The 27595-nt window shown below is 37.4% G+C and overlaps 1 protein-coding gene across 1 annotated transcript in view; it reads right to left on the reverse strand.

Moving 5' to 3' along the window:
• Positions 1-234: 234 nt before the first annotated feature.
• The window catches only part of PEX7 (peroxisomal biogenesis factor 7), a 93912-nt gene continuing 66551 nt past the window's right edge, over positions 235-27595 (reverse strand). Inside the window, exons 9-10 of the mRNA XM_010379482.2 lie at positions 18932-19031; positions 235-716 (exon numbers count right to left, since the gene is read on the reverse strand). Of these exons, the coding sequence (XP_010377784.1) occupies positions 648-716; positions 18932-19031 (169 nt within the window). The 3' untranslated portion in view covers positions 235-647. The remainder of the gene's footprint in view (positions 717-18931; positions 19032-27595) is intronic.

The raw sequence follows: 27595 nt of genomic DNA on the forward strand, positions 1-27595 counted from the left end.
CTCTTAGCTCATAGCATTCCATGTTCTTAAAAACATAGCACCAGTCCTTGAGAGAATCTCACTCAGTCTATGTGTCAAGCACTGAGTAAATGCTCAATAAACAGCTACTAAATAAAAGAATAAATTAAATATATTCTAGTGTCCTGTTACTGAACCACAGATATATCTATATTAATATAATACTGTATTCACATATACAATGTATTAGAAAGAGCAGTCTTTTTGGGGAAGTCATAAAATGATGAATGATCCACAGATATAGTTTATTTATCACAGCAGTGATTGTATTTTACATCAAAAATGACAAATTAAAAATGAAATATATCACTATTTATATAAGTATAACCTGATATCCCATATTTTAATCCATGTTATGACCCAGCGACTACATTTTAATAGATATTATAAGATATACCATAACATTAATTATCTCTTAGAATTTTGAGAAATATGGCTTATGTATCAGGCTTAATGAGTGAGCCAAAGCCTTTATCAGCTCCCTCAAAACTGATTCCAGGGTAAACTGGAAAGATTTGAAATCTGAATAGCATATAAAAGCATAATGTCTATGTTTTCCATAGTTAATTTATTTGCTGTTAGGCAGTTCTTCAGCCAACATTCTCTGTTTCTGATCAGAGTAGTGTATCTCAAGCAGGAATAGTAAGACAAGCAGGGTCATAGATCTTTATTGTTTCATCCCAAGAACAATCAGCCACCTAGAAAACAAAAATGAAGTAAGAAGAAACATATTTAGATGTACGAAAATCCAAAATTGGCAGCAAAAACCCAAGTCATTTAGAGTGTCGTAAATCATCCACTAGTAAACATATTTTTGAATAGGAAAAACATACGGCTAAGTTTTTGATAAAAAGTCTATATTCCCTTTTTAGGATATACCTCAGGGTATTCCAGTTGATTCCAATTGATTGAGTATATTCCAATTGGTGTATTCCATTTGATTGAGGTTTCCTATAAGAATGTCCCCCACCTTCACCCAACAACTACATAATTCCCTACCATCTGAGAGAAATTTTGAAAAGATACGTTCCAGACTGTGAACAAGATGCTGTGCTCAATATCGTGGGTATGGAGAGGAAGATGAAGTAAAGCTCTTGCCTTCAAAAAATGGCTCATTCAGGACTGACTGTGGAAGGTGTACTAACAGAGACTCTTAGGGGGACTATATGATTCCAGCTGGGACAGTGTAAGACAACTTCACAATGCCATGGCATTTCCACTGGACCTCTGTAGGAGGTAGACACAAAAGACAAGGACATTCACATCTACAAAGCCATAGGAAAACATGAAGGGAAGAAAGTCCAGGGTGTTCAGGAACTATGCATTAAAAACTTAGTGTAGCAATGTCTCCAGGATGAAAATGAATTGTATTTCTATATACTCATTTTTTAATAGAAATGGATGAGGCAATTTTTAAAATTTATGTGGAAATGCCAGGACTTAGCCAAAAGAATCTTGAAACGAAACAACAAAGCTGCACTACTTACGCTAGCTGACTTACAGACTCAGCAAGAAACTACTGTAATCAAGACTGTGCAGGATTAGGATAAAGACAAGTAGACCAAAGGAAGAGAACAGAGTTCAGGAATAGGCCCCACACTAGGACAAATGGCTTTCAACAAAGGTACCAAAACAATTAAAGGCAAAAGGAAAAGTCTTTTCAATAAATGGTGGTAGAACAACTGAATATCCATAGGGAAAAAAGTGAATCCTGACCCCAACTTTGCACATAAAAATGAATTTGAGATGGACCACAGACCTAAATATAAAAACACTTTTAGAAAAAAAAAAGGAAAATATATTCTCAATACAGAGGTAAGTAAAGATTTCTTAGGGATACAAAAAGTAATAATCACAAAAATTTGGTAAGTTACTCTCAATCAAAAATAAAACTTTTGCTCATCAAAAGACACTGTTAAGAAAATGAACAGGCAAGACACAGTTAAATAAAATATTAATAAAATATACACCTGACAACTTGTATCCAGAATATATAAATTATAGAACAAATACAACTCAATAATAAAAGACAATCTAATTAAAAATGATGGGCAACAGTACACACATAAAAAAGTGCTCAACATCATTAGGGATTAGGGAAATGCAAATAAAAGTAACAATGAGATACCACCATATACTCACATTATGGCTAAAATTAAAGACTGACAACAGCAAATGTCAGCAGGGATATGGAACAGCTGTGATCGCATACATTGCTGGTAGGGATGTACATGGTACCACCATTTCAGAAAACAATTTGGCCGTTTCTTATCAAGTTAAACACATACCTATCTTTTGACCCAGTAATTCCACTCCCAGATATTTGTCCAAGAAAAATGAAAACATATGTTTGCAAAACAATGTATGCATGAATGTTCACAGCAACTTCATTCACAATAGCAAAAAATTGAAAACAAGGCTGGGTGCAGGGGTTAATACCTGTAATCCCAGCATTTTGGGAGGCTGAGGCAGGTGGATCACCTGAGGTCAGGAGTTCGAGACCAGCCTGGGCAGCGTGGTGAAACCCTGCCTCTACTAAAAATACATAAAATGAGCTGGGTATGGTGGTGCATGCCTGTAATCCCAGCTACTAGGGATGCTGAGGTGGGAGAATCGCTTGAAACTGGCAGAGGCTGTAGTGAGCTGAGATCGTGCCACTGCACTCCAGCCTAGGTGACAGAGTGAGTCTCTGTCTTTAAAAAAAAAAGAAAAAAAGGAAAACAACCAAAATACCCACTAACAAAAGAATTGATAACAAATTGTAGTAAATTCATACAACAGAATGTGCTCAGCAAAACAAAGGGAGGAACTGCTAACAGGCTCAGTACCATGGATGAAGCTCACAGGTAAGAGGCCAGAAACAAGTTAGGACATACAGAAAAGTTCCTTGTAGAATTCTAAGACAGGTAAAACTCATTTAAGGTAAATAAACAAACAAACAAAATAAACAAACAAACAAAAAATCAGAACAATGTTACTTTTCTCACCTGGAGGGAAGGGTGGGGATAGCGGAGATTGGAAAGGGGTAAAAAGGAAACTGGGGGAAAGATCAAATAATTGGGATGATGTGAATTTCACAGGCATATCTATTTGTCAAAAATGCATATCTAAGATTTGTAAATTTAAATATATGTTAATTATACCTAAAAATATAAAAAATAATGTTAGCGATAATAACTAAACGATGGGTGAGAGTACAGGAATAAATAAGAATGTTGATAGTTGCTCAAGCTAAGTAATGAAGTTCATTATCCGATTCTGTTACTTTGTATGTTTTCAAAAATTTCCACAATTAAAAAAAAGAAAAGAAACAAGGTAGGCAGTAAAATGAAAGATGAAGTAGGAAGAGAGTGTGTTTGACCAAAAGCATTTGCACTCCATTTCCCAGCCTTTCGTGGTTATTACAAAGGTTGAAAATTATACAAGAGAACCCTCGTTTTGACTAATGTAATTCCTTGGCTATCACTAACTTTGAATACAAGAACCATTCAAATTAATCAGAGTAATATTAGCTCCTTATCATTCACTAGCAATATTCTGAGATAAGAATCCAAGTTACAGAGAGCATTATAGACTTTTTAGTTAAATGTTTACATTTTAAAACCACACTCTTCAAAATCTGTTTGTTCCTACTTAGTTTCTCATTGCACCAGGATCACACCTCAAATCCAAGCATGCTGCTTATGCATCTTGATGCTCTTGTTCCTTTACTGATCCCTTCCCTGTAATAACTCCTCTTCTCCCTCCCTTTCTGTCTGCTCCTCTGTCTCCTTTGCCTTGCTCTGCCAGAGATGTCTCTTTTTTAGATGTCTCAGTTTAGGCATCACCTCCTCTATGAGGTGTATCCATAATACTTCATTGTACCCATAACACTTGATTGTACTTATTTTACTGACTGAAGACAAAGAGTTGTCTTCAGCTCTTTCAGGGCATGGACCATGTCTTATTAGAACATAACTCAATGAATATTAGCTCAACAAATTAATCTTATCGATTAAAATTTCAGAGATTAACTGTCCTCATGTTCACACTAGAGTAGCAGAGCTACAACCAGAACCTAAACTTGTTGAATGTATCCACTAAAAACAGTGCCTCGTAGAAAAGGCACACTGAAAACCATTATTTGCCTAATCTTGCAGTTTTCAGTTTTTATACCAGAGGACACAAACATCATTATGTTAAATTAACCGTCTCATCTATGCTTATTTTTTTCATGTGCTGGGCCTTTCCACAAGTTAAACATCCACTACTGGAGAGAAGAGAATCAGATAAATAAGACTTAGGTTTCTAGTGCAAGGTATCTATAAATTATGTTTCTGAAACCTTATTCAGCACTCTTCAATCCAGCTTCTTATTCACTCAGGACTTACAATAACTACCAAATGTTAAGGCCACTGATTCAGCAAATGTTCATAAATCTATACTTAATTGGATTAAGATAGATGTAAAACTGCAATGATATAGAATTAGGAATAGATTAATTCAAATTGATGAAAACAGTATTTCTCTATTTGTTAATTAAACCCTATCTGGTTCTACAAATTTAAGCAAGCTAACAATAAAGAAAATAATAATAAGGTAAGAAAAAAGCACTTTACTAACAAACAAAGAGGCTCCAGATTCTCCAAGGTTACCACGTGGGAACTTCCTGGTAAGAAAAAACTATTGTGCCATGTGGTCCCCAGGGAACCTCTCATTAATGATCACCACCACTGCAATGGCTTGGGGTAGCACTACTTCCCCTCTAATTCTAGAACTGAAAGTAAACACAGGGTTGGTTCTTAATGCCCCATGGTACCTATCTGTGGTCAGCCTAAGAGACATTTTAAAAAAGACTGTACTAAAAATAAGGGCTAACAAAAAGACACATATTAAAAAAAGACTTTGCTAAAAAAAAAAAAAAAAGTTAACAAACAGAAAAAACAAGTAAAGAAAATGGCATGAAAATAAATAATCTGCTTTATAGGATGAGATACACTCGTTCTTTAGCTTGTCAAACAAAGAGGCATCTTTCCTGGCTCCCAACCTGCTTCCTCATAACAAAAGCTTCCCCTTCCATCCCCAGAAATGCATGCCTGGCCATGAAGACTCCTTCAAGGCCAGACTCAGGATACAGAATGAGAAAGATGATGATAGGAATCTCCTTTTCTACTTACCCAATATTATCTTTCTCAGTTTCAGTCCCATATATGAGAACCCCACTTATTTGCCCATTATCTTACTATGAGAAAAACTGTGAATGATTGAAACCAGAAAAAAAGATGACTAAGTGTCCTTTCAGTGGGAGGCTGGCATTGTCTTAGGGACCATAAGGGTTACTGTTTCTCCAGAGCTCTGTGCGTTTCACTTTCTGACTAGATTACTTTAGAACTCTGTAAATTACAGAAAACAGATAGCAATGCAAATGATTCCCATTCATAAAAGTTGCAAGGGAATCCTGTCCTGTAGAGATGCAACTGATGCCCCCGCTTACCCCCTGCAAGAGATGACTCCAAACCTTAAGTCTTATTGCCCTGTGGATAGTGTCCAGTTCTGCACCTATTAGTAAATTCATTTCAGCACTCAATGACTCCTTTAAGTTAGCTGTCAAATCTTACATGAGTTACATAAATGAGTCAAATAAAATCTTTGACACATGTTCATACTATGAGAGTCATGTCACCATTTTGAAAATTATCCTTTAACATGGCCACACACAGGATTCAATTCACTGTGTCAAGGGGGTAATCATTATTTCAATGAAACATCGTAACTCTTGCTTTCTCATGGGACATACATAGTGAGTAACAGTAAAACCACTTCATTAACAGAACAAACATTATTAAATGGGGAAAACGGATACATAATTATAGTTTTAAAAGAGGCTGAGAATAGTTGCTAAAATTGGGCATGAAATTAAATGCAAACAATAATATAAGATATACTGATATGATCAATTTACCAGCTCATCAGAGGATATAAAAGTTTTTCCTAGTACTTGACTATAAGAGAAATACATAACATGCCCCCATTACAAAAATTATTCAGTGCCAGAAGAGTGGCTTTATAAAAAATACATCTTTCTTCACAAGGCTGTAAAAACAACATCTCAACCCTCCAGTAGGCCAAAGGCAGACATTAAACTATAGTTTACTGGAGGTACTTCTAGAAGATGGTGGTTCTCAAGCTTTAGTGTGCATGAGAATCACCTGGAGGTCACATAGACTGGTCCCCATCTCCCTAGCCTCAGGCTTCAAAGTGGGGTCCTGGGATCAGCATCACTAGCTCCACTTTGGGCTGACACAGGCTGGAGTCTTGAAGCCAAGGTCCACAGATAGGCTTCAGAAAGTCCACACATACAACATTTTGTGTATATTTACATTCTGGTGGGAAGGGAGAGAGAATCCATAATTTTCTTCCGTGTCTCAACCCCTGACCCCAAACATGAATCCAGAGAATTCTTCAGCTGGGCATTGTAATCGTCTACGGCCCTTTCCAACACTCAGCTAGGACTGAGGACTGCTGAGAAACAGTATAACATGTATCAATTTTTTAACTGGGTTTCTGTCATGTGAACTAAGATGGGGGACTTGTGTAGGAATTTTCTGTTGTTGATTAAAAGAAATTCAAAACTTGGCAGGATTCAAATATTCTTAAGGAATAATTCTCTTCCTTTCCCGAGGAGAAAGAATAAGAACATGCCACTAACACAACGGAAAATACCTTGTACCATATTTTTACATTTTTATTTAAAATTTAAGTTTTAAATCTGATAGGTTAATATGAGATAGGAGGAGACAGAATTGGGAGGAGGACTAAGAGGAAACATGATTGAACTATCTTTAAACAAAAACCAAAGTCCTCCCTGAAGCACCCCTAAATCAAAAGTTTATGTAGCTTCTTGGTCCTACTCTACATAAGCCAGTATCCAGAATTTCTACTGAAAGGCATGAGAAAATTTTATTAATCATATAAACTATGGTTAATCACAATATTTTTATTTACTTTCCTTGAGATTTGTATCCTGCTGAGTTCTAAATGGGCTGATATGGTTTATAGATTAAACCACAGAAAGCCAATAAAGATTTTTAAAAAAGTCAATTCCAAATAACAAAATCTGTTCTAAAGGGAACAAATGGAGCAAAAAGATTTCAGGCATCAGAGCTGAGCACATCGTAATACTGGCAAAATAACTTAGGCTCTATGCTTTATAGCAATGAACAAGGAAGCAAAAGCATGCTGAGTAATACAGTATCTGTTTTCTAGTAACATTCATGTATGTTTATAAAAACTAAACCTCAAGATAGTTTTTTTTTTAGAGTCAGGGATTGTATCTTGATTAAATCTGTAAATCTATATTCCTTGTGTTCTATATACAGTAAACCTTTGATAGATGCTTGTTGACTAAGTGAATCCATGTATGCGCCATAGTTTTCTGCAAGATTTTGTTGAGTAGAGAGAGCCTCTCATATAATAAACAGCATCCAATTAGGTGTGAGTTCAGAGATATGGGTAAAAACAACAAGTTTTATGGGATTTGGAGGATATATATTTTGTTTGTTTGTTTTTAATTTCAGGAATATTTAGAGAAGTTTCACAGGGAGCTTTCCTTTGTGTCCTAAGAACTGTTTGTTAAATATTCCTCAGCATTACACAGCTATCTAAAAGATAATTTATGTATACATCTATTCATCCATTTTTTCAACAAAGACTTATTAAGAACCTCCTCTGTGTCAGAAGTATGTACAGGTTCTGACAATAAATACAAGGGTCCTGGTCTCTGGCTCCACAGATCTTGACTGTAATGGAGAGACAGGTAAGCAAAGAGAGACCTATACTGTAGAGTAATATGTACAATGATAGAGGAATTACGGGGTCCCATAAAAGTAGGCAAGGGGCCATTATCATCAAATGTGAGGGAAGTGCCTGCTTTCAGGTGGAAGTAATATCTAAGCTGAGGCTTAAAGGAGGAGCCGGCCAGACAGCATTTGTTGCTGTTTTTGGGACAGTGGCACAATGGAAAAAAGGAAAATGTTCTAGGCAGTGGGATACATCAGAGTAAGTAAATAACTGAAAGTTTTAGTTTTCATTTAAAAGTTATAATTGCATTATAACTCCTCTGATGAAACTCAATCTTTTGAGAGGCAGTTTTTTTCTGAATCCCATCTAGGGTTTTTTGAAGGCTGGGGCATCTCTTGTTTGACCCTCTTCCCTTACAGTATGAGTGTGCATGTGGACACTCAACGGCAGGGGCCTCCAGGCTCTACTGCTTCTGTCCAAGGATATGCAAGTGGAAAATGTATTCCTTTACTCACAAGCCCCCACTGTGGTACATTTCATCCCTATGCCCTTCTGAATTTACTGTAAGCTAAGATCAACATGCTAATCTTTTCATCAAAAGTCAGAATTAAAATTACTGACATTATGGGAAAAAATGGTTTGTCAAAATGTTGTATTTTTTTACTTAATGTAAAATTTGAAGAGAGAATCAATCTTTGTTATTATTTTAAAAGATGCTATCTACTAGGGTAGTAAAAAAAAAAAAAAAAAACTAAACCAATAGGGTAAGATGCCATATAAGTTCTATTTTCAATTATTTCATTTTCACTTTAATACAGCATAATAGGTATTTCTGTTAAAAGAACAAGCACACTAATCAGAAATATGAATTACTTGCTTTGAACTAAAATGTCAGTTTCTACGAAACATATAATAAAGTTTGAAAAACTGAACAGAAATTTATTTTATGTCAATAAAGTCTATTCATTGGTATGTATGGCATAAACATTAAGATATCTTCATGCATGGAATGCCAGAGAACAACTGTATTAAACCAGTATTTCAGTATTTCCTATGTGCAAAATACCAGACTAAATGCTACATAAATCCAAAAATAGTAAAGAAACATGCATTCACTAAGGAGACTATAACAAAAATTTACCGGTGGTGGATCAAATCACATGTATTATAGAACATCTTCAATAATAATGGTCCCATAAATGTGGATTTTAGAGAAGGAAACATTAAAACGGAAATATGACACTTTAAATACATGTAAAATTTAGAAAATGAATTTATATCCCTTAATTGTATCAATTCCCTCCACTTTATTAAAATGTTTACACATGCAACTGATAAGGTAACTTATCTCAAATGATTTAATGTGATTGTTAATAATAAGAATTCCAACTGACTCATTAGGAGCTTTACTTTATTAAGAAGTTTTCCATTTCCTATTTATCATTATACCCTTTTTTTCTCAATTTCGTGGACAATTGCTTTTGCCCTTGGGAAACTTGTTCAATCTACTGTAATTATCTTTATGACATATGGCCTCTTTAGCAAAAATGAATAATATAAACAGGCAGAAAAACACAGATAGAATGAAAAAAAAAATCACAGTTAACTCTACATTTTGAAAAAGCAGCCAAGACATTATATTGCAGTATATCAAACTTGGGACTAAAGGAAGAAACATGTTTTACTTACTCAACCAGCTTACAATAGAAAGTGACTACAGGAGAGAATATGGTTTATTACGATAATCATTATGGAGTTCATGCAAAAGCAAGAAAAGAGTTGATCAATAAACTAAAAAAATCTTTTTCATTAATTCATTCAATAGCTATTTAGCACCTACATATCAGGTAGTTGACATTAATCCTCTGTGTGTCTCCGGGCACTCAAGATATTTAGCTGACACAAAATATTTACTGAAGCAGAGAAGAAAAGGAGAGGAGGAGAGAAGGAAGAGAAGAATTTAATTCTGGAATCAAAAAGGCAGAAATAATTTCCATAGGCAGAGGCGGAGGAGAGCAAGAGAAACAGGGGTAAAAAACAGGGATATGACGAATAACAAAATGTAATTGTTCTGCAATAGAGGATTACATAGGATGGCAAGAACTAAAATTAAAAAGGAAAACAGATTATATTGAATCCTGAAAGCAAGATTAAAAGTTCAGACTCTACACTGAAGGGCATGAATGGGCTTCCTCTTGAAGGTTTCTGAGCAAAGATGACAGTGATAAAAATGACAATTTAACTGGATTAATTTGCAAATTAAAACTAGTATTTAATAGTATGGCAGGAGGTTAACGGTCAGAGTGGTTTAAAAGCATCACAGGAGTGATTAACCATGAATTCTAAAAAGAGAAAGACAGGTTAGGAGGCAAATATAGTAGTATCTGTATTGGATGACAAATGCCTTAAAAAAGGGACAGCAAAAGGAAAAATGTATTCTGTTGCAGGAACATGATATGTCTGTCTTTTTTCAAAAGTCTCCTAGTAAAGTTACATAATCTTCTTAATCTAGAGTCTTGTATATTTTTAATTTTTATTCTTTAGGAATCCTACACCCATACACACACACACATGCACGCACACACATACACAGTTGTTGCCATGTAAAAGTGATTTTTCCCATTTTATTTTCTAACTGGTAATTGTTATATCTGTAGGGTATTCAATGTTATATATTTATTTTAACTGACTTTCTTATTGGACTCTCATTATTTTTAATAGGTTTAAAGTTGATATATTTAATACTTACTCAATTTGACAATCATATGAATTACAAACGACAATAAAATGTTCTACCTTTAAAAAATTTATATTCTATTTTGTTTTCTCCTATTTCTAACTGGCCACACAATTTTTAGAACCATGTTAATTTACAGTGGTGATGGTGGCAGTTCTCATCTTGCTCCTATCTTTAATGTGTTTCAGGTCAAGCACTAATAAAATCAGATTTGCCTTATGGAAACCTCTCCCTAGAGGCAACATGGAGAATCAATGTGATAATGGAAACAGCTCAGAGACTAGCTTTGAGATTGTTGCAGTAATCCATGGTAAAGGTACAAATAAGTGCTCATCTAAGGCACTGGAGGTAGAAAGGCATTGTCTGGATTTCAGAGATATTGGTGAGAAATAACTCATGAACTCGATACCAAGTTGAATTTAGGAAGTGTGAAGAGACAGAAAAACTAGGATGACTTCCCAGATCTCTAGTATGGCCCCAAAATGCAATCAATTGACCAGGTTAGGAATACTGAAGGAAAAGCACGACATCAACTCAGATCTCACAGTAAAGTCCGCTGGATACATAAGGCAAGCACCACTAGCATAGAATTACATGACAGCTTCAAGGAGAAGTTGCACCAAAGTTAAGAGGGCTAAGATTGACTATTGGAGAACATCTACTTTTAGAAGGATGGTAATGAAGATATTTAGCAAAGAGGTAAGGAAGAAGAGGTTAGCATGGTAGCATTGAAAAAATAGGACAGGAAGATTTTTTTCAAATATCAAAATTTTATGGCTAAATAAGAAAAAAGTCTGAAAAAAGGCTAATTTGGTTTTCAGGAGTTTACTGGTGATCTTTTTGGGCTTAACTTCAATTGAATGATGAAAAGGAAGACAGCTTTAAAAGAGAGTGTAGATTCTGAGAAACTAAAAGCAAGAGGTCAATCTACTAATTCTAGATATTTAATAATAGAAGAGAAATAGAACTTACTGATAGTGAGACAGGACAGTGGGGTAAGCCCCATAGAGCTTTGAAAACAGAAGAACCGATTGAAGATCTAAAAACAGTGGGTAAGGGAAGAAGCAAAGATGTGGATGAGGGAACCAGTGAGAAAATTAGAAACCCACTGGAAGGATGGAAAAAAAAAACAGAGATAACATGCAAACATTTTGGGGTGACAGAGACGGAAGAAGAGGCTCATTCCTGGGAACTTTCTTTTAACAGTAAGTAGAACATAAGGTCAAATGTCCAGATACTGACACTGAAAAAGGTTGAGGAAAGAAACAGTGGAGAATGGGCTAAAAAAATCAAAAAGACTTCAAAGGTAAAATCAGAAAGACTTCAAAGGTAAGTTGAGTAGGACCAAGAGCCCAAATGAAGTTTTTTTAAAAAGCTATTTGAAGTGTGCCTAGTCAGTATGTTTGGTGGGTTTTTAGAAGCAATGCTTCATAATCAAGAGAAAGGAAATTGAATAGGAAAGTGAGTGATTCAGAAATGGAAGCTCAGAGGCAGATGTCAACAGTAATGGGATGCTATAATTGCAAGGGGTATGTATTAGTCCATTTTCATACTGCTGATAAAGACATACCTGAGAATGGGAAGAAAAAGAGGTTTTATGGACTTACAGTTCCACATGGCTGGGGAGGCCTCACAATCATGACAGAAGACAAAGAGGAGCATGTTACGTCTTACATGGATGGCAGCAGTTAAAAAAAAAAAGGGGGGCTTGTGCAGGGCAACTCCCCCTTATAGAACCATCAGATCTCATGAGACTCATTCACTATCATGAGAACAGTGCAGGAAAGACCTGCCCACATAATTCAATCACCTCCCACCGGGTTCCTTCCATGACATGTGGGAATTGTGGGAGTTACAATTCAAGGTGAGATTTGGATGGGGACATAGCCAAACCATATCAGGGTGTCTATGCAGTGCAGAGGGCAGCAGACACAACCTAATACCATCCATCTAAGGAGCACACTGATATCCTACAGAGCTGGACCTGGGAAATATTTTATGGCTTGGGGAAAACAACGAGGACTTGTATCACTGTAAGCTAAAAAATTACACAATTATGAAAGCATCAATGAGGAAACAGCAGAGACTAATGCCTGAGGACACCGACTGTTTCTGGCACTTGTTCTTTTTAACTCTAAAGCTAGTCTGTGACAGACGCAGAAAATATCACCTGACATAAAAGGTGAACAGGACACAAATATCCTAACTACCAATAATGCTTGCCATCTTCTAAAATCCAATTTTCCAAACTCATTAGAGAATTCTTAAATACTTTTATCTATTGTCAACCATTAAACCTGATATCAAAGATTATGGAAATAGAGATTTGAACCAAAACAAGAGCTGAATTTTTAAATTATACCTAACCAGGCACAGTGGCTCATACCTGTAATCCTGGTACTCTGGGAGGCTGAGGTGGGAGGATCACTTGAGCCCAGGAGATCCAGACCAGCCTGGGCAACACAGTGAGACCTCATCTGTACAAAAAAGTAAAAAAATAAAAAAGTGGTGCACACCTGTAGTCCTAGCTACTCAGTAGGGTAGGGTGGGGGTGGAGGCTTGAGGTGGGAGGATCGTTTGCACCCAGGAAGTTAAGGCTACAGTGAGCCATGACGTACCACTGCATTCCAGCCTGGGTGACATAGTGAGACGCTGTTTCAAATAATAATAATAATTAAAAATAAAAATACATCTAAAGAACTAGTTTAAATCAGAACCAAATCTAATCATCTTACACTGAAACAAAACAAAAATATACAAAACTACTTCTACTCTATTAATATTTTAAAGAAAACTCATTATATAGGAGCTACATGTTCCTAACATGGACAGATTCAGATATTCACTAATTAAAGATTATGTTAGGTGGGGCATGGTGGCTCACGCCTATAATGCCAGTCCTTTGGAGGCCGAGGAGGGAGGACTGCTTGAGTTCAGGAGTTCTAGACCAAACTGGGCAACAGAGCAAGATCCTGTCTCTATGAAAAAAAAAAAAAAAAAAAAAGAGAAAGAAAGATTGTTTACCAAGCATTTTGGGAGTCCCAGAAGGTAAACTTGTATATGTAGTATAACCAAACTTTGAAAAACTTGAAAAATACACACACAGATAGTGACTGGAAGGGTAGCTACCACTGGGAAGGAGGGGTTCAGATTTGGGAAGAGGCTTCTGGAATGCAAGCCATGTTCCATATCTCAACGTGGATAGTGGTTATACAGGGGTAGTCACTTCTGGAAAACTATTTGAGCTGTACACTTAAAAATATGTGCATTTTAAAATACAAATTTACATTTAATTAAATGTAAGAAACATAATAATATGGTAAAACAGAATTTTAAAAGAAACATAATAATATGGTATAACAGAAATTCTTTCTCAAGTGGGGAGACTATAGGTACTCTTTTCTCTTTCTTCTAAATGTAATTTCCAAAATTTTGTCATGAGGAAAACATTAAAGCTTATTAAACATACTGCAGTGATATCTGAAAGTGATAATGTTTACTTTAAAAGAGATTAAAATAATAAATATGCCCCAAAAAGAATGTATAAAGACATGTAAACATGTATCCAGCTTATAAATAGTAAACTAAACATCACTGAGCATTTGGAAGAGCAGAATTGATACTGCAGAGCACAAAGTCAGGAATTCTAAAGATAATATAGAAATTCCAATTATATAAATAGGTATATTATAGGTCTAGAATCACAAACTTACAAAAAGAAAAAGAGTATCCAATTTAGAAATAATAAGGATAAGAAAGAAAAGATAAAATGTTAGAACTGTACAAATCATGATTAGAAAAAAAAAAAAAAAAATCAAAGAAAACGATGCCTTCAGCCTGCTTAACAAAAGAGGGCGTAGAGCATTTCTCAGCAATTATCCTTAAAGAATGACCCCAGACACTTACTTGTCAAGTTTTAAACTTTTAAAGACAAGATCTTACATTCTGTTAAGAAGAAAGGTGGTGTAATGTAAGAATGCCCTTGACCTCATTTCTCAGATCTCTAAGAAAGGAGAAGCTAAAAAGAAACAGAATTATACACAGAAGACCTCAGATAAATCTCTTTTAAGACTGAGAATATATAAAAACACAGAGCCTTAAAGTAACATCAGCAAGGTCTTACAGCTGCTAAGATCACAAGAGACAATAGGTATATGAAAGCAGATGGAAAGATACTAAGAGGTGACAGAAAGATACTGTCTTTTTTTTTTTTTTTTTTTTTTGAGACGGAGTCTCACTGTGTCACCCAGGCTGGAGTGTAGTGGCCGGATCTCAGCTCACGGCAAGCTCCGCCTCCCGGGTTCACGCCATTCTCCTGCCTCAGCCTCACGAGTAGCTGGGACTACAGGAGCGCGCCACCTCGCCCGGCTAGTTTTTTGTATTTTTTAGTAGAGACGGGGTTTCACCGTGTTAGCCAGGATGGTCTCGATCTCCTTACCTAAGGGAATAAAATATGATCAAAGAGCAAAATCAACTTACAATCTGTAAATCTGACACATTATGAGACTAAAGGATAAATATAGTATGTTAAAAATAACTTGGCTGGGCACAGTGGCTTACGCCTGTAATCCCAGCACTTTGGGAGGCCGAGGTGGGTGGATCACCTCAGGTCAGGAGTTTGTGACCAGCCTGGTCAACCTGGCGAAACCCCATCTCTACTAAAAATACAAAATTAGCTGGGCATAGTGGCACATGCCCGTAATCCCAGCTACTCGGGAGGCTGACGCAGGATAACTGCTTGAACCCAGGAGGTGGAGGTGGCATTGAGCCGAGATCGTGTCATTGCACTCCAGCCTGGGCAACAAGAGCAAAACTCCGTCTCAAAACAAACAAACAAACAAACAAATAAAACTTAAACCACCTACTATACCAACAAAGGTTAGTGTGGCAGATTTTAAGTGACTATGAATTCTTCACAGGTCCTCCCATCAAGCGGTAGAGTCTATTTCCCACTCTTTGAATCTGGGCTGGCCTCGCAACTTGCTTTGAAACAGAAGGAATGCTGTGTGGCTTCTAAGTCCAGTTCTCAAGACGACTTACGGCTTCTGCTCTTGCCCTCTTGGAAACACACAACTGTTAAATGCAGAGACCTGGGCACACCTACAGACACACGGCCTGGAAGACAACCAACACTACCCACCAGACACACTGAACAAGGCCTAAGACTACCCAGCCCTAGTTAAGCCACCAGATGGCTGGAACCACATGGGTGGCCACAGGAAAGACCAAAAGAAGAACTGCTAGGATGAGCCTGGTCCAAATTGCTGACTCACAGAATTGTGGGCAAGTAAAATTGTTGTTTTAGGCCACTAAGTCCTGGGAGTTGTTCGTTACAACAGACAAAATAAGTGAAAGGAAAAATATGGAGATACATGTAGAACTTGATTCATATCTCCCCTAGAAAGGAGTTTGATGTGGCTTGCAAAAATACAAATTATCTCTCTCCTCCAGTCGCCCAAGACGCTGAAAGAAGACCAAGGGCAAGACGGTGGCCCCAGTCCCTGCTGTCTTGAAGCAACAGGCCAAGAAAGTGATGAATCCCCTGTCTGAGAAAAGGCCTAAGAATTCTGACACTGGACAGGACATCCAGCCCAAAAGGGACCTCACCCATTTTGTGAAATGGCCCCACTATGTCAGGCTGCAACAGCAAAGAGCTACCCTCTACAGGAGCCTAGAAGTGCCTCCTGTGATGAACCAGTTCACCCAGGCCCTGGGACCACCAAACAGCTGCTCAACGACATAAGCTGGCCCACAATACAGACCAGAGACTAAGCAAGAGAAGAAGCAGAGACTCGGCTCTGCTGAGTCGAAAGCTGAGAAGAAAGCTGCTGGCAAAGGGGATGTCCCCACTAAGAGACCACCTGTCCTTCAAGCTGGGGTTAACACCGTCACCACCTTGATGGAGAAGAAGAAGGCTTAGCTGGTGGTGACTGCACATGACGTGGATCCCATTGAGCTGACTGTCTTCCTGCCTGCCCTGTCTCTTAAAATGGGGGTCCCTGACTGTGTTGTCAAGGAAAGGGCAAGACTGGTCCACAGGATGACCCGCACCACCGTCACCTTCACACAGATTAACTCGGAAGACAAAAGGGCTTTGGTTAGGATGGTGGAAGCTATCAGGACCAATTGCAATGACAGACATGATGAGATCTGCTGTCACCGGGGGGTCAATGTCCTTGGTCCCAAGTCTGTGGCTCACACTGCCCAGCTGGAAAAGGCAAAGGCTAAAGAACCTGCCACTAAACTGGATTAAATGTACACTGTTGAGTTTTCTGTACATAAAAATAATTAAAATAATACAAATTATCATTTAAATATATATAAATTAATAATATACACAACTCAAATGTTTGTGTTTAAAATGTATTAATGTTAGATATATTAAAAAAATAAAATACTGGTTGAGATCACCATCTTAATTTGAATGAAATCTATTACTTAGGGATGTATGTCCTCTGATTAAGTCCTCTCCTCACAAAGTTGCTTTTAATAAGGTAGGTCTACTATGTGTGGAGGATTTAGAAAACATTTGGTATTCTTCAGACCTGGCGAGGAAGCGCCACAGCTGAGGAAATGGGGGTGCTGCAGCTGCTGCCACAGGTTCCAGTCTGGGCTCACAGAGGACAGGTAATAGAAATACGTAAGGATGAGGATTTAATGAATATTTCCTTAGGATCCTTTTTTTGGGGGTGCCATGTTTCAGTATGTACATTATAACTTTTTAAGACTAAAATAGAAAACAGGTACAATCATTTTATTAAAAACCATCTATAATAAATATATCAGAAAAGGACTAGTTCATCTGAAACACATTATATTTATGCTGAAAATAATGCCATTTCACTCATCACTATTTCAGATTTTTCTCTTCTTATATGCCATTAAGTCATTTTAAATGATTATTTCTAATGTTAATGGGAACATTCTAATACCGAATGAAAATCTTTTAAACTCAGAATTACATCTTTAATTCCTAAAATGAAAAACTCACAGGCCGAGAGCTCATGCCCATAATCCCAGCACTTTGAGAGGCTGAGGAGGGTGAATCACTTGAGGTCAGGAGTTTGAGACCAGCCTGGCTCACATGGTGAAACCCCATCTCTACTAAAAATACAAAGATTAGGCCAGGCACAGTGGTTCATGCCTGTAATCCTAGCACTTTGGGAGGCCAAAGCAGGTGGATCACTTGAGGTTAGCAGTTTGAGACCAGCCTGGTCATGGTCAACATGGCGATACACCATCTCTACTAAAAATATAAAAAGTTAGCTGGGTACAGTGGCATATGCCTGTAATCCCAGCTACTGGGGTGGCTGAGGCAGGAGAATCACATGAACCCGGGAGGCGAAGGTTGCAGTGAGCAGAGATTGTACCACTGCACTCCAGCCTGGGCTGGAGTTAAAAATTAGTTGGGTGTGGTGGTGCATGCCTTTAATTTCAGATACTCAGGAGGGAAATACTCAGGTGGGATAATTGTTTGAACCTGGGAGGTTGAGGTTGCAGTGAGCCAAGATTGCACCACTGCACTTTAGCCTGGGTGACAGTGTGAAACTCTGCCCACCACACCCCCCCCCCCAAAAAACCTTACATATTTATTTAAATTTCAGAACACATTAATGTGAAGTGGGATTTCCTTTTTGTTTAATTTATGAAAGTTATCATAAAAGCACAGTTCCACGGTCATGCTCTAGAATTTCCAAATATTGTGTTTCACTGATATGCTGGTTCTTTAACATAGTCTGTATTTAAAGGGCCTTATCACTCAACATACTGTAGTGTTTCTGACTTGACTTTACAATTTCTAAAATGAAAAAGCTTTTTTAAAAAAAAAACCCTGAGGGATATTTAAAGTGCAAAGTGTCTACTCTCAAGTCCTCAAGAGAACAAAAAGGGAGAAATATATTGTTTATTAACTTAAATAGTAGACATTCTCCTCTACTTGTTCTCCATCTGAAGCCTCCCATTCGACATGTGGTGTGGAGACAAGGGCGACAGTCCTGAGACGGTAGTGACCTGCCTGCCCATGGTCTCAACTGCCTAGTGGGACAGCTGAGTCAGGACCACATGCTCCTGACTCCTGCCAGCCTGTGGCGACAATCCTGCCGTATTCCATCTTTCTCTTGTCACTTTTCTGTTGGGAGAGGCCTAGAGAAAGTCTTCAAAATGTTAGGATAATACCTCCTGGGAAGGTTCCTTTTTCTCTCAGAGAAATCAATCTTTCAAGAGGAGAAAGGTATGGGAACTTTCTTGATACCTCTTATTCCCCAGTAGTTTAATGCTCAAACACACAAACTTATATAGCTAAAATGGCAACAACGTTATTCATAAAAGCAACGCATGCCACACAGAGTTGGCTGTGAACTTGGGCAGAAGAGAATATCATGAGATTGTATCTGTTACCTGAGTGGGGCTCTGAAGACTGAAGTCTAAACCACAAGTAAACTCTGTATGATGCTCCACTGTTTCAAGAAGAAAGTCAGGCTTTGAAAAGTTCCAGAATCTATGAAGATAAACAAAAGGGAATAATTTAAATGCTAAAACTACCAAAAAACTTATATTAAGAAAAAATAGATATTTGACATAGCAAAGATTTTATCCAAACAGGCTCAACCAATTCATAAATACAGAACCCCACTATTAAGCCCCACATAAAAAATCCTGTAAGAAAAAAAAAATGTACTCCATCCTATTATATAGAAAAAAACCCTAATTATTCATCAATCTACCCTTATAAAAGATTATTCTACTCCCATTAGTATACCTGGTAGGACAGAAGCTTAACAAGTTTTACTTTAAAATATGTTTTTATATTGCACAAGGACACGAGATGATAGTCAGTATGCTTTTGTAGCAATTTCTAAAAGCATTCATGGCTGTAAAATAAGGATACTGAATTAAATGAACGCTAACATTTTGTGATTTTAAATACGACTTCATTTCTCAACAACTGACATGAAAGATCTTAGGCTTAATTTAAATTTCAATAGCAATTAGAATTCTTTGAAAAAAATCTGTTCTCTTATGAAAATCTCTGTAATTCTGAAATTATCTTTTTTTCTTTTTTGAGGCATAGCCTTTCTTACAGATTCCACATCAATATAATTCCTAGAATCAAGAAAAACAGAAATGTATTTTCCTGAGCCAATATTATGTATTCTACTTAACCTCCATAGACTGAAAGTGGTAATATTTACCATAATCAAGCTCTCATTTGTACTGTGCAGACAAGAATTTGGCCCTGTTTTCAATACATAACATAGTACTTTATTTCGAATGCTTTATTTGCTCATCATCTTTTTTATTTGACTCTAAACACACTATAAAAATGGCACTTTCAGGATCATAGAGTCATATCCTAATTCAGCTTCTCTAATGATCTACAACATGGCACACTGAAAGTTTAACAGATCCCGTTGAAAGAGAGTAAATTCACAGAACCAAGAGCCATAGTTTGTTTAACCTGGTGGTATTATTTCCCTAATAAATACAGAGTTGGCCCTATTAAGTTTTGAAAAGGGTTGTTGCTATGGATAATCCACTGTGTGGGTACCAAAGAAACAATGAGTAAATAGCTCATTTATCAGATTACTGAAATCTACAAAATATTTGGGGAGAGTGATTTTACTTTCGAAAATTTGTCTGTTCAACCAAATGAGGTTGGAACAAGCTGTACACTTTCTCAGAAATCCTAATAGTGGTCTCCACTGTCTTTGCATATTTGTTTCTTCGAATTCTAGAGACAGTGAATTATATCAAAATCTAATTTTCTGGATCCCGATAATGTTTAGAGAAGCAAAAGTAACATATAATTTTGTAATTTCATTTCTAAAACATGGTTATTCACTGATTTGCATTATTTGAAACAATAATCAAATGATTTTGCATGTGGCTACCATGTTCCAAAAAATACTCAAAATGATTTAAAAATAGGCATTTAATATGGCAAAAAATGAGTTAAAGGAAAATTAAGGGTAGGAAAGTAAGATGGCATCTGCAATGAGATTGGTACATTCCATGAAGTTCTATGTCCTTGACAGGGAAGGACCTCAAGATGCTAAGCTTTCTAGCAGCCAAAGAAAAAAGGGAGACAATCAAGACCCAAATGCTTGGTGTCCACAACCAAATCGTTCCTGGAAAGCTCAGAAGGAAATTCTCCCTTGGGAGTTCAGTGACAAGAAACCCAACGTTTATGTAATAAGAACATCCTCAACATCTGTGAGGAAACATACAGATGCTTTGCCAGCTGCTGCTTATGAGTGAATGGCATCACCCTAAAGGGCAGTTTAAAAGAATGGGTCTACGGCAAAGTCAATTTGATGTCATCCAGGTATTTAACTCTCTGACTTCATTTGAAATTTAGATTTTATTTCAGCAGAATGGGTAGACTAAATATTCTTTATGTAAACCATAAAAATTGGTTTCTTCTAGAACGTAAGGATAATACAAAGCAACGAGAATTTATTTATACTCTCCTGATAAATTCCTGGAATGCAGTTTCTGTTGTTTTGAGCCAGCTTAGGACAAAGCTGCACTGAGATAAGATAAGGTGGGCCTTATGAAAATTAAGATGCCTCACAAAGACACATGGGTGCAGCTATCCAACTTCAGTCTGAAAGTGTGATGAGGGAAGTCACACATTCAGGAGAACTGTGATTCTATTCAAAAGTCCATCTGAATTTGCTCTAATATACAGCTAATGGGTAGTCAAAACCTCACAGAGTTCTACACCACAGAATCACAGACATAATTTTAACCTGGGAAAAACGATCCAGTATTTATCTGCATCTTGCAAAGAATTCATCAAAGAAAATACATGCTGAAACTTTTTGGTAAAGGGAGGGTTAGTCTACTGAATGGCATCAAGACACTTCATTATACCATTTCACAGCTCTGGTAGAAATTATGTAACATACCAAGTGTATACATTATGGTACAAAAACTAAGAGAGGTTCATTTCCAACAGAATGGCTGACCTGGTTTCTAGACCAACATTTTAAAAACAACTAAAAACCCTGGAGGAAACATAAAAACAAACCATCACCATTAAAACTTCATTAAAGCATTAGTGAGGAATACTAATAGTGTAAAAACCAAGTAAAGTAAATAGTAAAAACCAAGTAAAGACTGGAACCCTGAGCAGTAAATGGAACAAGGAAGCCAGCTTTTGCCTTGAGAGGATTTGCTAAACAGAGACAACCTAAGCTTCAGATTTCTTCACCTCAAGGGGATCAGGAGTCAGGAAAATTTTTTCAATCAATATTAATATGCAAAATTTAATAATTTTCAGTAGTGAAATATCAAAAATATTGTTAAATACGGTAAATTATACAAACTAAGTTGAGAAAACCAAATGCTAAACGGCATGTAAATACACTATAATTTATTATTTAATTGATAATGGTTTTTTAATAACAAAATAAATATATGTATTTCTTTCCCCATTCTCACTCTCTAATTAGCAACCACTGTTAACCGTTTCATGAGTATACTTCCAGAGTTTTTCTATGTATCTCTCTTCAAGTTTCACCTGGAAAGAGTGAGTTGAAAGGAGGAGGAGCTAACAGGAAGAAAGCGGGTGTTTCTCCAAGTTTTCTCAAGTTTGCAATTAAAGGAGTGGGCATGGTCTCTCCTTGCAACCTTCTTCTGGATTCAAGCATCCCATAAGTGCTATATATCCAAGGGCCTTCATGCATATATCGCGTAAGTAAAATGGGCTCCTTTTTGCTGGGAGAAGTCATACTGTAATATATCATTAAGTGGTCAAATAAGGCACATTATTCTGAAGTGAAATATTTGTTTTGATCCAGCACATATACTACTTGGTGCCTTTTTGTCTCTTTGCTGATGAAATCATTGACTATTTAATCTCCCTCATGGGAAGTAAATATACTGAATAAGTCTTCAACGATTAAAAATATTACAGAACTGTAGGAACATTTTTCATTTAAATCATTATGTCATAATATAATGTCTTGGTTATTTTTTGCTTTTTGGTTCCACAATTCTTGAACAATGCAAGTACACAGCACTATATTACATCTCTCTTCTTTAAACATTTTATTATTACTTTTTTTTTTTTGAGATGGAGTCTTGCTCTGGCGCCCAGGCTGGAGTGCAGTGGCGCGATCTCGGCTCACTGCAACCTCCGCCTCCTAGGTTCAAGCGAGTCTCCTGCCTCCTGAGTAGCTGGGATTACAGGCGCATGCCACTACGCTCAGCTAAGTTTTGTATTTTTAGTAGAGACCGGGTTTTACCATGTTGGTCAGGCTGGTCTCGAACTCCTCCCCGCCTCGGCCTCCCAAAGTGCTGGGATTACAGGCGTGAGCCACTGCTCCCGACCTATTATTACTTTTTTTGGAGACAGTGAAATCATAGGTCCCTGCAGCCTCAAACTCCTGGCCTCAAGCAATCTTCCCACCCCAGCCTCCCAAACAGCTGGGACTACAGGTGGGTACCACTACGCATGGCTCCTCATAGTCTGTATTAAATAAAATGTCAGAATCATTTCAACGGTTAAGCCGAAATTACTTACTTTCTACTTTAACCAAATGTAATTTGAAATCTCTATACTAACACTTGAAATTTAGCCAACAGATGAATTCAGCAGAAGGTTTAAAGTATTTTTTTAAAGTTCTTTCTTTTCCTTTTCTGTACTCAACTTATGAGTTAGTCACGAATTACTTATGAGTCTTTCCTTACCATGAGAAAGGGACAATGTTCTGGCTATTTTTCAATGCCTTACATGTACATTAATTTTTGTTGTGTTTTTATAATTTTAAGCAAATTGCACTATTATACTCCTCTCCATTTGCAGTGCTTGGGCACGATAGTCTCTAGAGCAAGTAGCAAAAATGTAACGACACTTTCACCTCATTTAGTTACTCATTCATTCAACAATTTATGAGTCCTTCCATGTGCCAGGTAGGTGCCAAGCACCATATGCAAGACAGACATGGCCTCAGCCCTCCTGTGCAGCTCATAGTTCAGTGAGATCAACTGACATGTTTTGAAAAATCACCAAAACACAGATGTAATGACAACTGACAAGTGCCCCAAAAAGACAATGCAGGATGACTTAAGAGGATGTCCTGAAGAAGTGACATCTGAGCTGCAAATCTGAAGGCTGAGGAGTTAGCCAGGGAGAGAACAGAAGAGCAGCTTGTCTCTTGTCTGCAAGGAGCCTGACAGTGTGTGACCAGGAGGGCCCATGAGGCTGGCACAGGGAAAGGGAAGAATGTTCCAGGACATAAACAGGGCCAGGTCAAACAGGTCTTGTAGGTCATTTGAAGAATTTGGGATTTTCTCTTTAAGAAAAGAAAGAAAGAAAAAAAAAAACCACTGAAGGATTTTAAGCAGCAACTTAAATTTGTGTGGTCAGTTTACTTTATTTTAAAGCATTTTAATAAACATTTTTCATTTAGAAAAGTTCTAAATTTACAGATAACTTGTGAAGATAGTAAAGGAGGGGTCCTCCTACACACCTCAACAGCCAGGTTCCCCTACTGTTAACATCTGTCTATGGTCAGCTTTGCCTTCAAAGGTGTCTCTGGCCACAGTGAAAAGAATGGACTTGAGGGCTTGAGTGAGTAAGGGAAGATCAGTGGTCCAAAAAGAGATCATAGCAGCTTGGACTTAAGGTGCTGACCGTGATGATGAAGAAAAGTTGATGGACTGGAGATTTATTTAGGCAGAAGAATTAATACAACCTGGTGATTAATGGAACAGAAGACATAAAAAAAGATTCTTATGTTTCTTGCTTCATTCATAATACTCATAATACTTCCATGCATTTATTTATTTCTTAATACAAATCTATCCTCCTTTAATAGGCAATAAGCTCCTTGAATTCAGGGACAGTGTCCTATTCTTCTTTGTATCTCTTGCATGTATAAAAATGTCTGACACATGGTCAACCAAAGAATTTATGGACACTCATGAATGAATGAATAAGCAAATAAATATACAATGGGTATAATTATTCTCATTTCAAAGGTGAAGACAATATGGTCCAGGAAATTAAGCAATCCATGGTTATAGAGCTAATAAATGGCAGCCCCAAAACACAGACCCTCCTGACATCATGTCTAGTACTTTTTCTACTAAAAAAGATGGCACCATACATTTTTTTTCTCTAGGCCTAGGTCATGCCAGAAAATTTTAAATGTAGGTGGGCAGAATCTGGAATTCTTCAGGCAGTTTTGATTAACACCCTGAAAGTTCAAATAGGCCCGGACCAAGTCAAGTATCCCCCAAACTCTTCAAACAACAGAAAGAATTTCATAAGCCAAAGCCCATGCCAAGAGCCCATTAGTCAGCCACTTACAATCAAAACCCTAAGGAAATTATGAGCCAGAATACATCTGAACTACCATGGCAAGGACTTTAGGAATTTTCTTTTCTCTCTTCTAATATTTTTTACATGCACATACTGCATCCTCTAGTCTACTGTGCTGTCTCTTTCTAACTTATGTATCACTCACCTCTCTTTCTGTAACCACTCAGATTTCCATCCTTTTGCAGTGAACCCCCTATAGAACATATGGACTCATGGGCCTATTTCTTTATGATCTGTATCACTTTTGGAAGAGATTAAACAACAGAAGTGGTCGGGCATGGTAGCTCATGCCTGTAATCCCAATACTTTGGGAGGGCAAGGCAGGTGGATCACTTGAGGTCAGGAGTTCAAGCCCAGCCTGAGCAACATGACAAAACCCTGTCTACCAAAAATACAAAAATTAGCCAGACATGGATGGTGGTGGATGCCTACAGTCCCAGCTACTTGCGAGGCTGAGGCAGGAAGATCGCTTGAACCCAGGAGGTAGAGGCTGCAGAGAACTGTGACCTGCAGTAGCCTTAGCAACAGAGTGAGACTCTGTCTCAAAAAAAAAAAAAGAAGTTGTTGGCTAGCAAAACAGTTTTATAGAGTTAAGCTATTCATTCACTCAAAAATATTTACTGGGCCGGGCGTGGTGGCTTACGCCTATAACCTCAGCACTTTGGGAGGCCAAGGCAGGTGGATCACGAGGTCAAGAGATCGAGACCATCCTGGCCAACACAGTGAAACCCGGGTCTCTACTAAAAACACAAAAATGAGCTGGGGGTGGTGGCGGGCTCTTGTAGTCCCAGCTACTCGGGAGGTTGAGGCAGGAGAATCACTTGAACCTGGGAGGCGGAGGTTGCAGTGAGTTGAGATTGTGCCACTGCACTCCAGCCTGGCAACAGAGTGAGACTCGGTCTCAAAAAAAAAAAAAAATTATTAATGATAACATTCATTTATTTGCATGATTTGATTAAAAATTGTATTTTGGTTTTGGAACTTGTACTAATAATAACAAAAATAAAGTTTAAAACAGAAAAAAAACCTAACTACCTGCTAAATGAAGAATACATGATCAATTGTGAAAAATTACTGAACAATTTTCAAAGATGTCTCTCGGAATGTTCAATCACTAATATCCAGAAACCCCACATTTACAAACTTTGAAGGTTACATATGGTAAAATTCCAGACTTAAGCTTCCCTCTCAAAATGAGTCCATCACAATATTTCATCTAAAACTCTAATCAGATCAATATTTTAGAGGAGCAGACTTTACTTCATCACAATAAACATTAAGCCTGGGAACCACATACCACAAAGCCTAGGGTACTTGGACAAATTAATGAAAATCATCAGGCTGATGGAAGGCCTGCTCTGAAAGTATTTATGGCAGAGATCCACAGGGATGCAGGATGACTTTCTAAAGAATGCCACATCTCAGTAAGAGGAGATAAAGGAAAAGAGCCAAAACTCCTCTGTGGTTTGTGTATTGCTTACTGGTACAAATCAAAGAATCATGAAATGACTTTTGCAATACACTTTCAAATAAATACTTGACTAAAAAAGAAAGAAAACTGGAAGAACTCTACTCATGAAATAGTATCACTATCTTAGGAATGAGAATAGTCTGTGTACATCTGAAGAGTAACTGGCAGCACCAAAATGTGGCCACCTAGAGCAAAAGAGCATTTCACCGATGGATAATGTGACCACATAGCGTTGCTTTAGAACTTCACCCCATATCTAAATGTTGACAATCATTAAGCTTACAGCAGCTGCCTATGCTTTGGTCATTTATTAGCAACATTACCATGAAATACTTAATGTCCTCATCTCTGCAGCTAAGCATTTATGAAGAAACCCACTCAGGCCGTCACGTAATGGAATGTCCGCACTGCTTACGGTGATCTCCTTTATTTAACAACTCTCTCCTCAGCAGACGGTGGACACAGTGATGGGGGTGTGGAGGGGGAGAAGACAGACACCAACAAAGAGAGAAAAAAACAGAGACAGAGCAGACCAAATAATTCTGTTCCTTTTCTTGTAAACGGACATGAAAGCTTGAGGAAAAAAAAGAAAAAAAAAAAAATCAGCCTGCAGGACCAGGAGGAATGACAAAGTCAGCTGTGCAGTTTCACTGCCTTCCATAGGCCGCACTGCGCACCGTGCTCCTGCCTTTGGGCTCTGAGGGACCCCACAGTCTGAGAAATACTCCTCCGTTTATATTTAAGCTATCTAACGATGGTTTCTGTTTTACATATGTGTGCACAGACACACATACTGTAAATAATACAGTTAAGAAAGATAAGGGACTCTGCTGAATTTTATTTAGGATGAAAATAGATGAATAATTACAGTTTTTTATTCTCCATATGGTTCATTTCATTAAGTCCAATCTCTAAGAATTCCATTTTAGAATATTTAGTGTTGCCACACTCTAGGATTTCCAGACAGGCCTCAAAGGGTGCATTATTCACCCTTGTGCTCTCTGGGAACTGTGTAAACTACTACCAGCTGACTGGCAGTACCCAGTTGGTCTAAGTAAATAGGCTTACTATGTGTGCAAATAACGGAGAGAGGGAAAGACAGGTTTTCTGCTCAATTATCCTTTTCTTAAAAACTATAATTGCACAGATTAGAGTCAACTAATTCTACAAGGTTTATAACAGAAAACAGCAGCTTCCTGCTGTACTTTTTCAATCTTTCACCTCAGAGGCAATCACTCTAAATTCTTTTAGTTGCTTC

Source organism: Rhinopithecus roxellana, chromosome 4 (genome assembly GCF_007565055.1).
Source record: "Rhinopithecus roxellana isolate Shanxi Qingling chromosome 4, ASM756505v1, whole genome shotgun sequence".
NCBI classification, from domain to species: Eukaryota; Metazoa; Chordata; class Mammalia; order Primates; family Cercopithecidae; genus Rhinopithecus; species Rhinopithecus roxellana.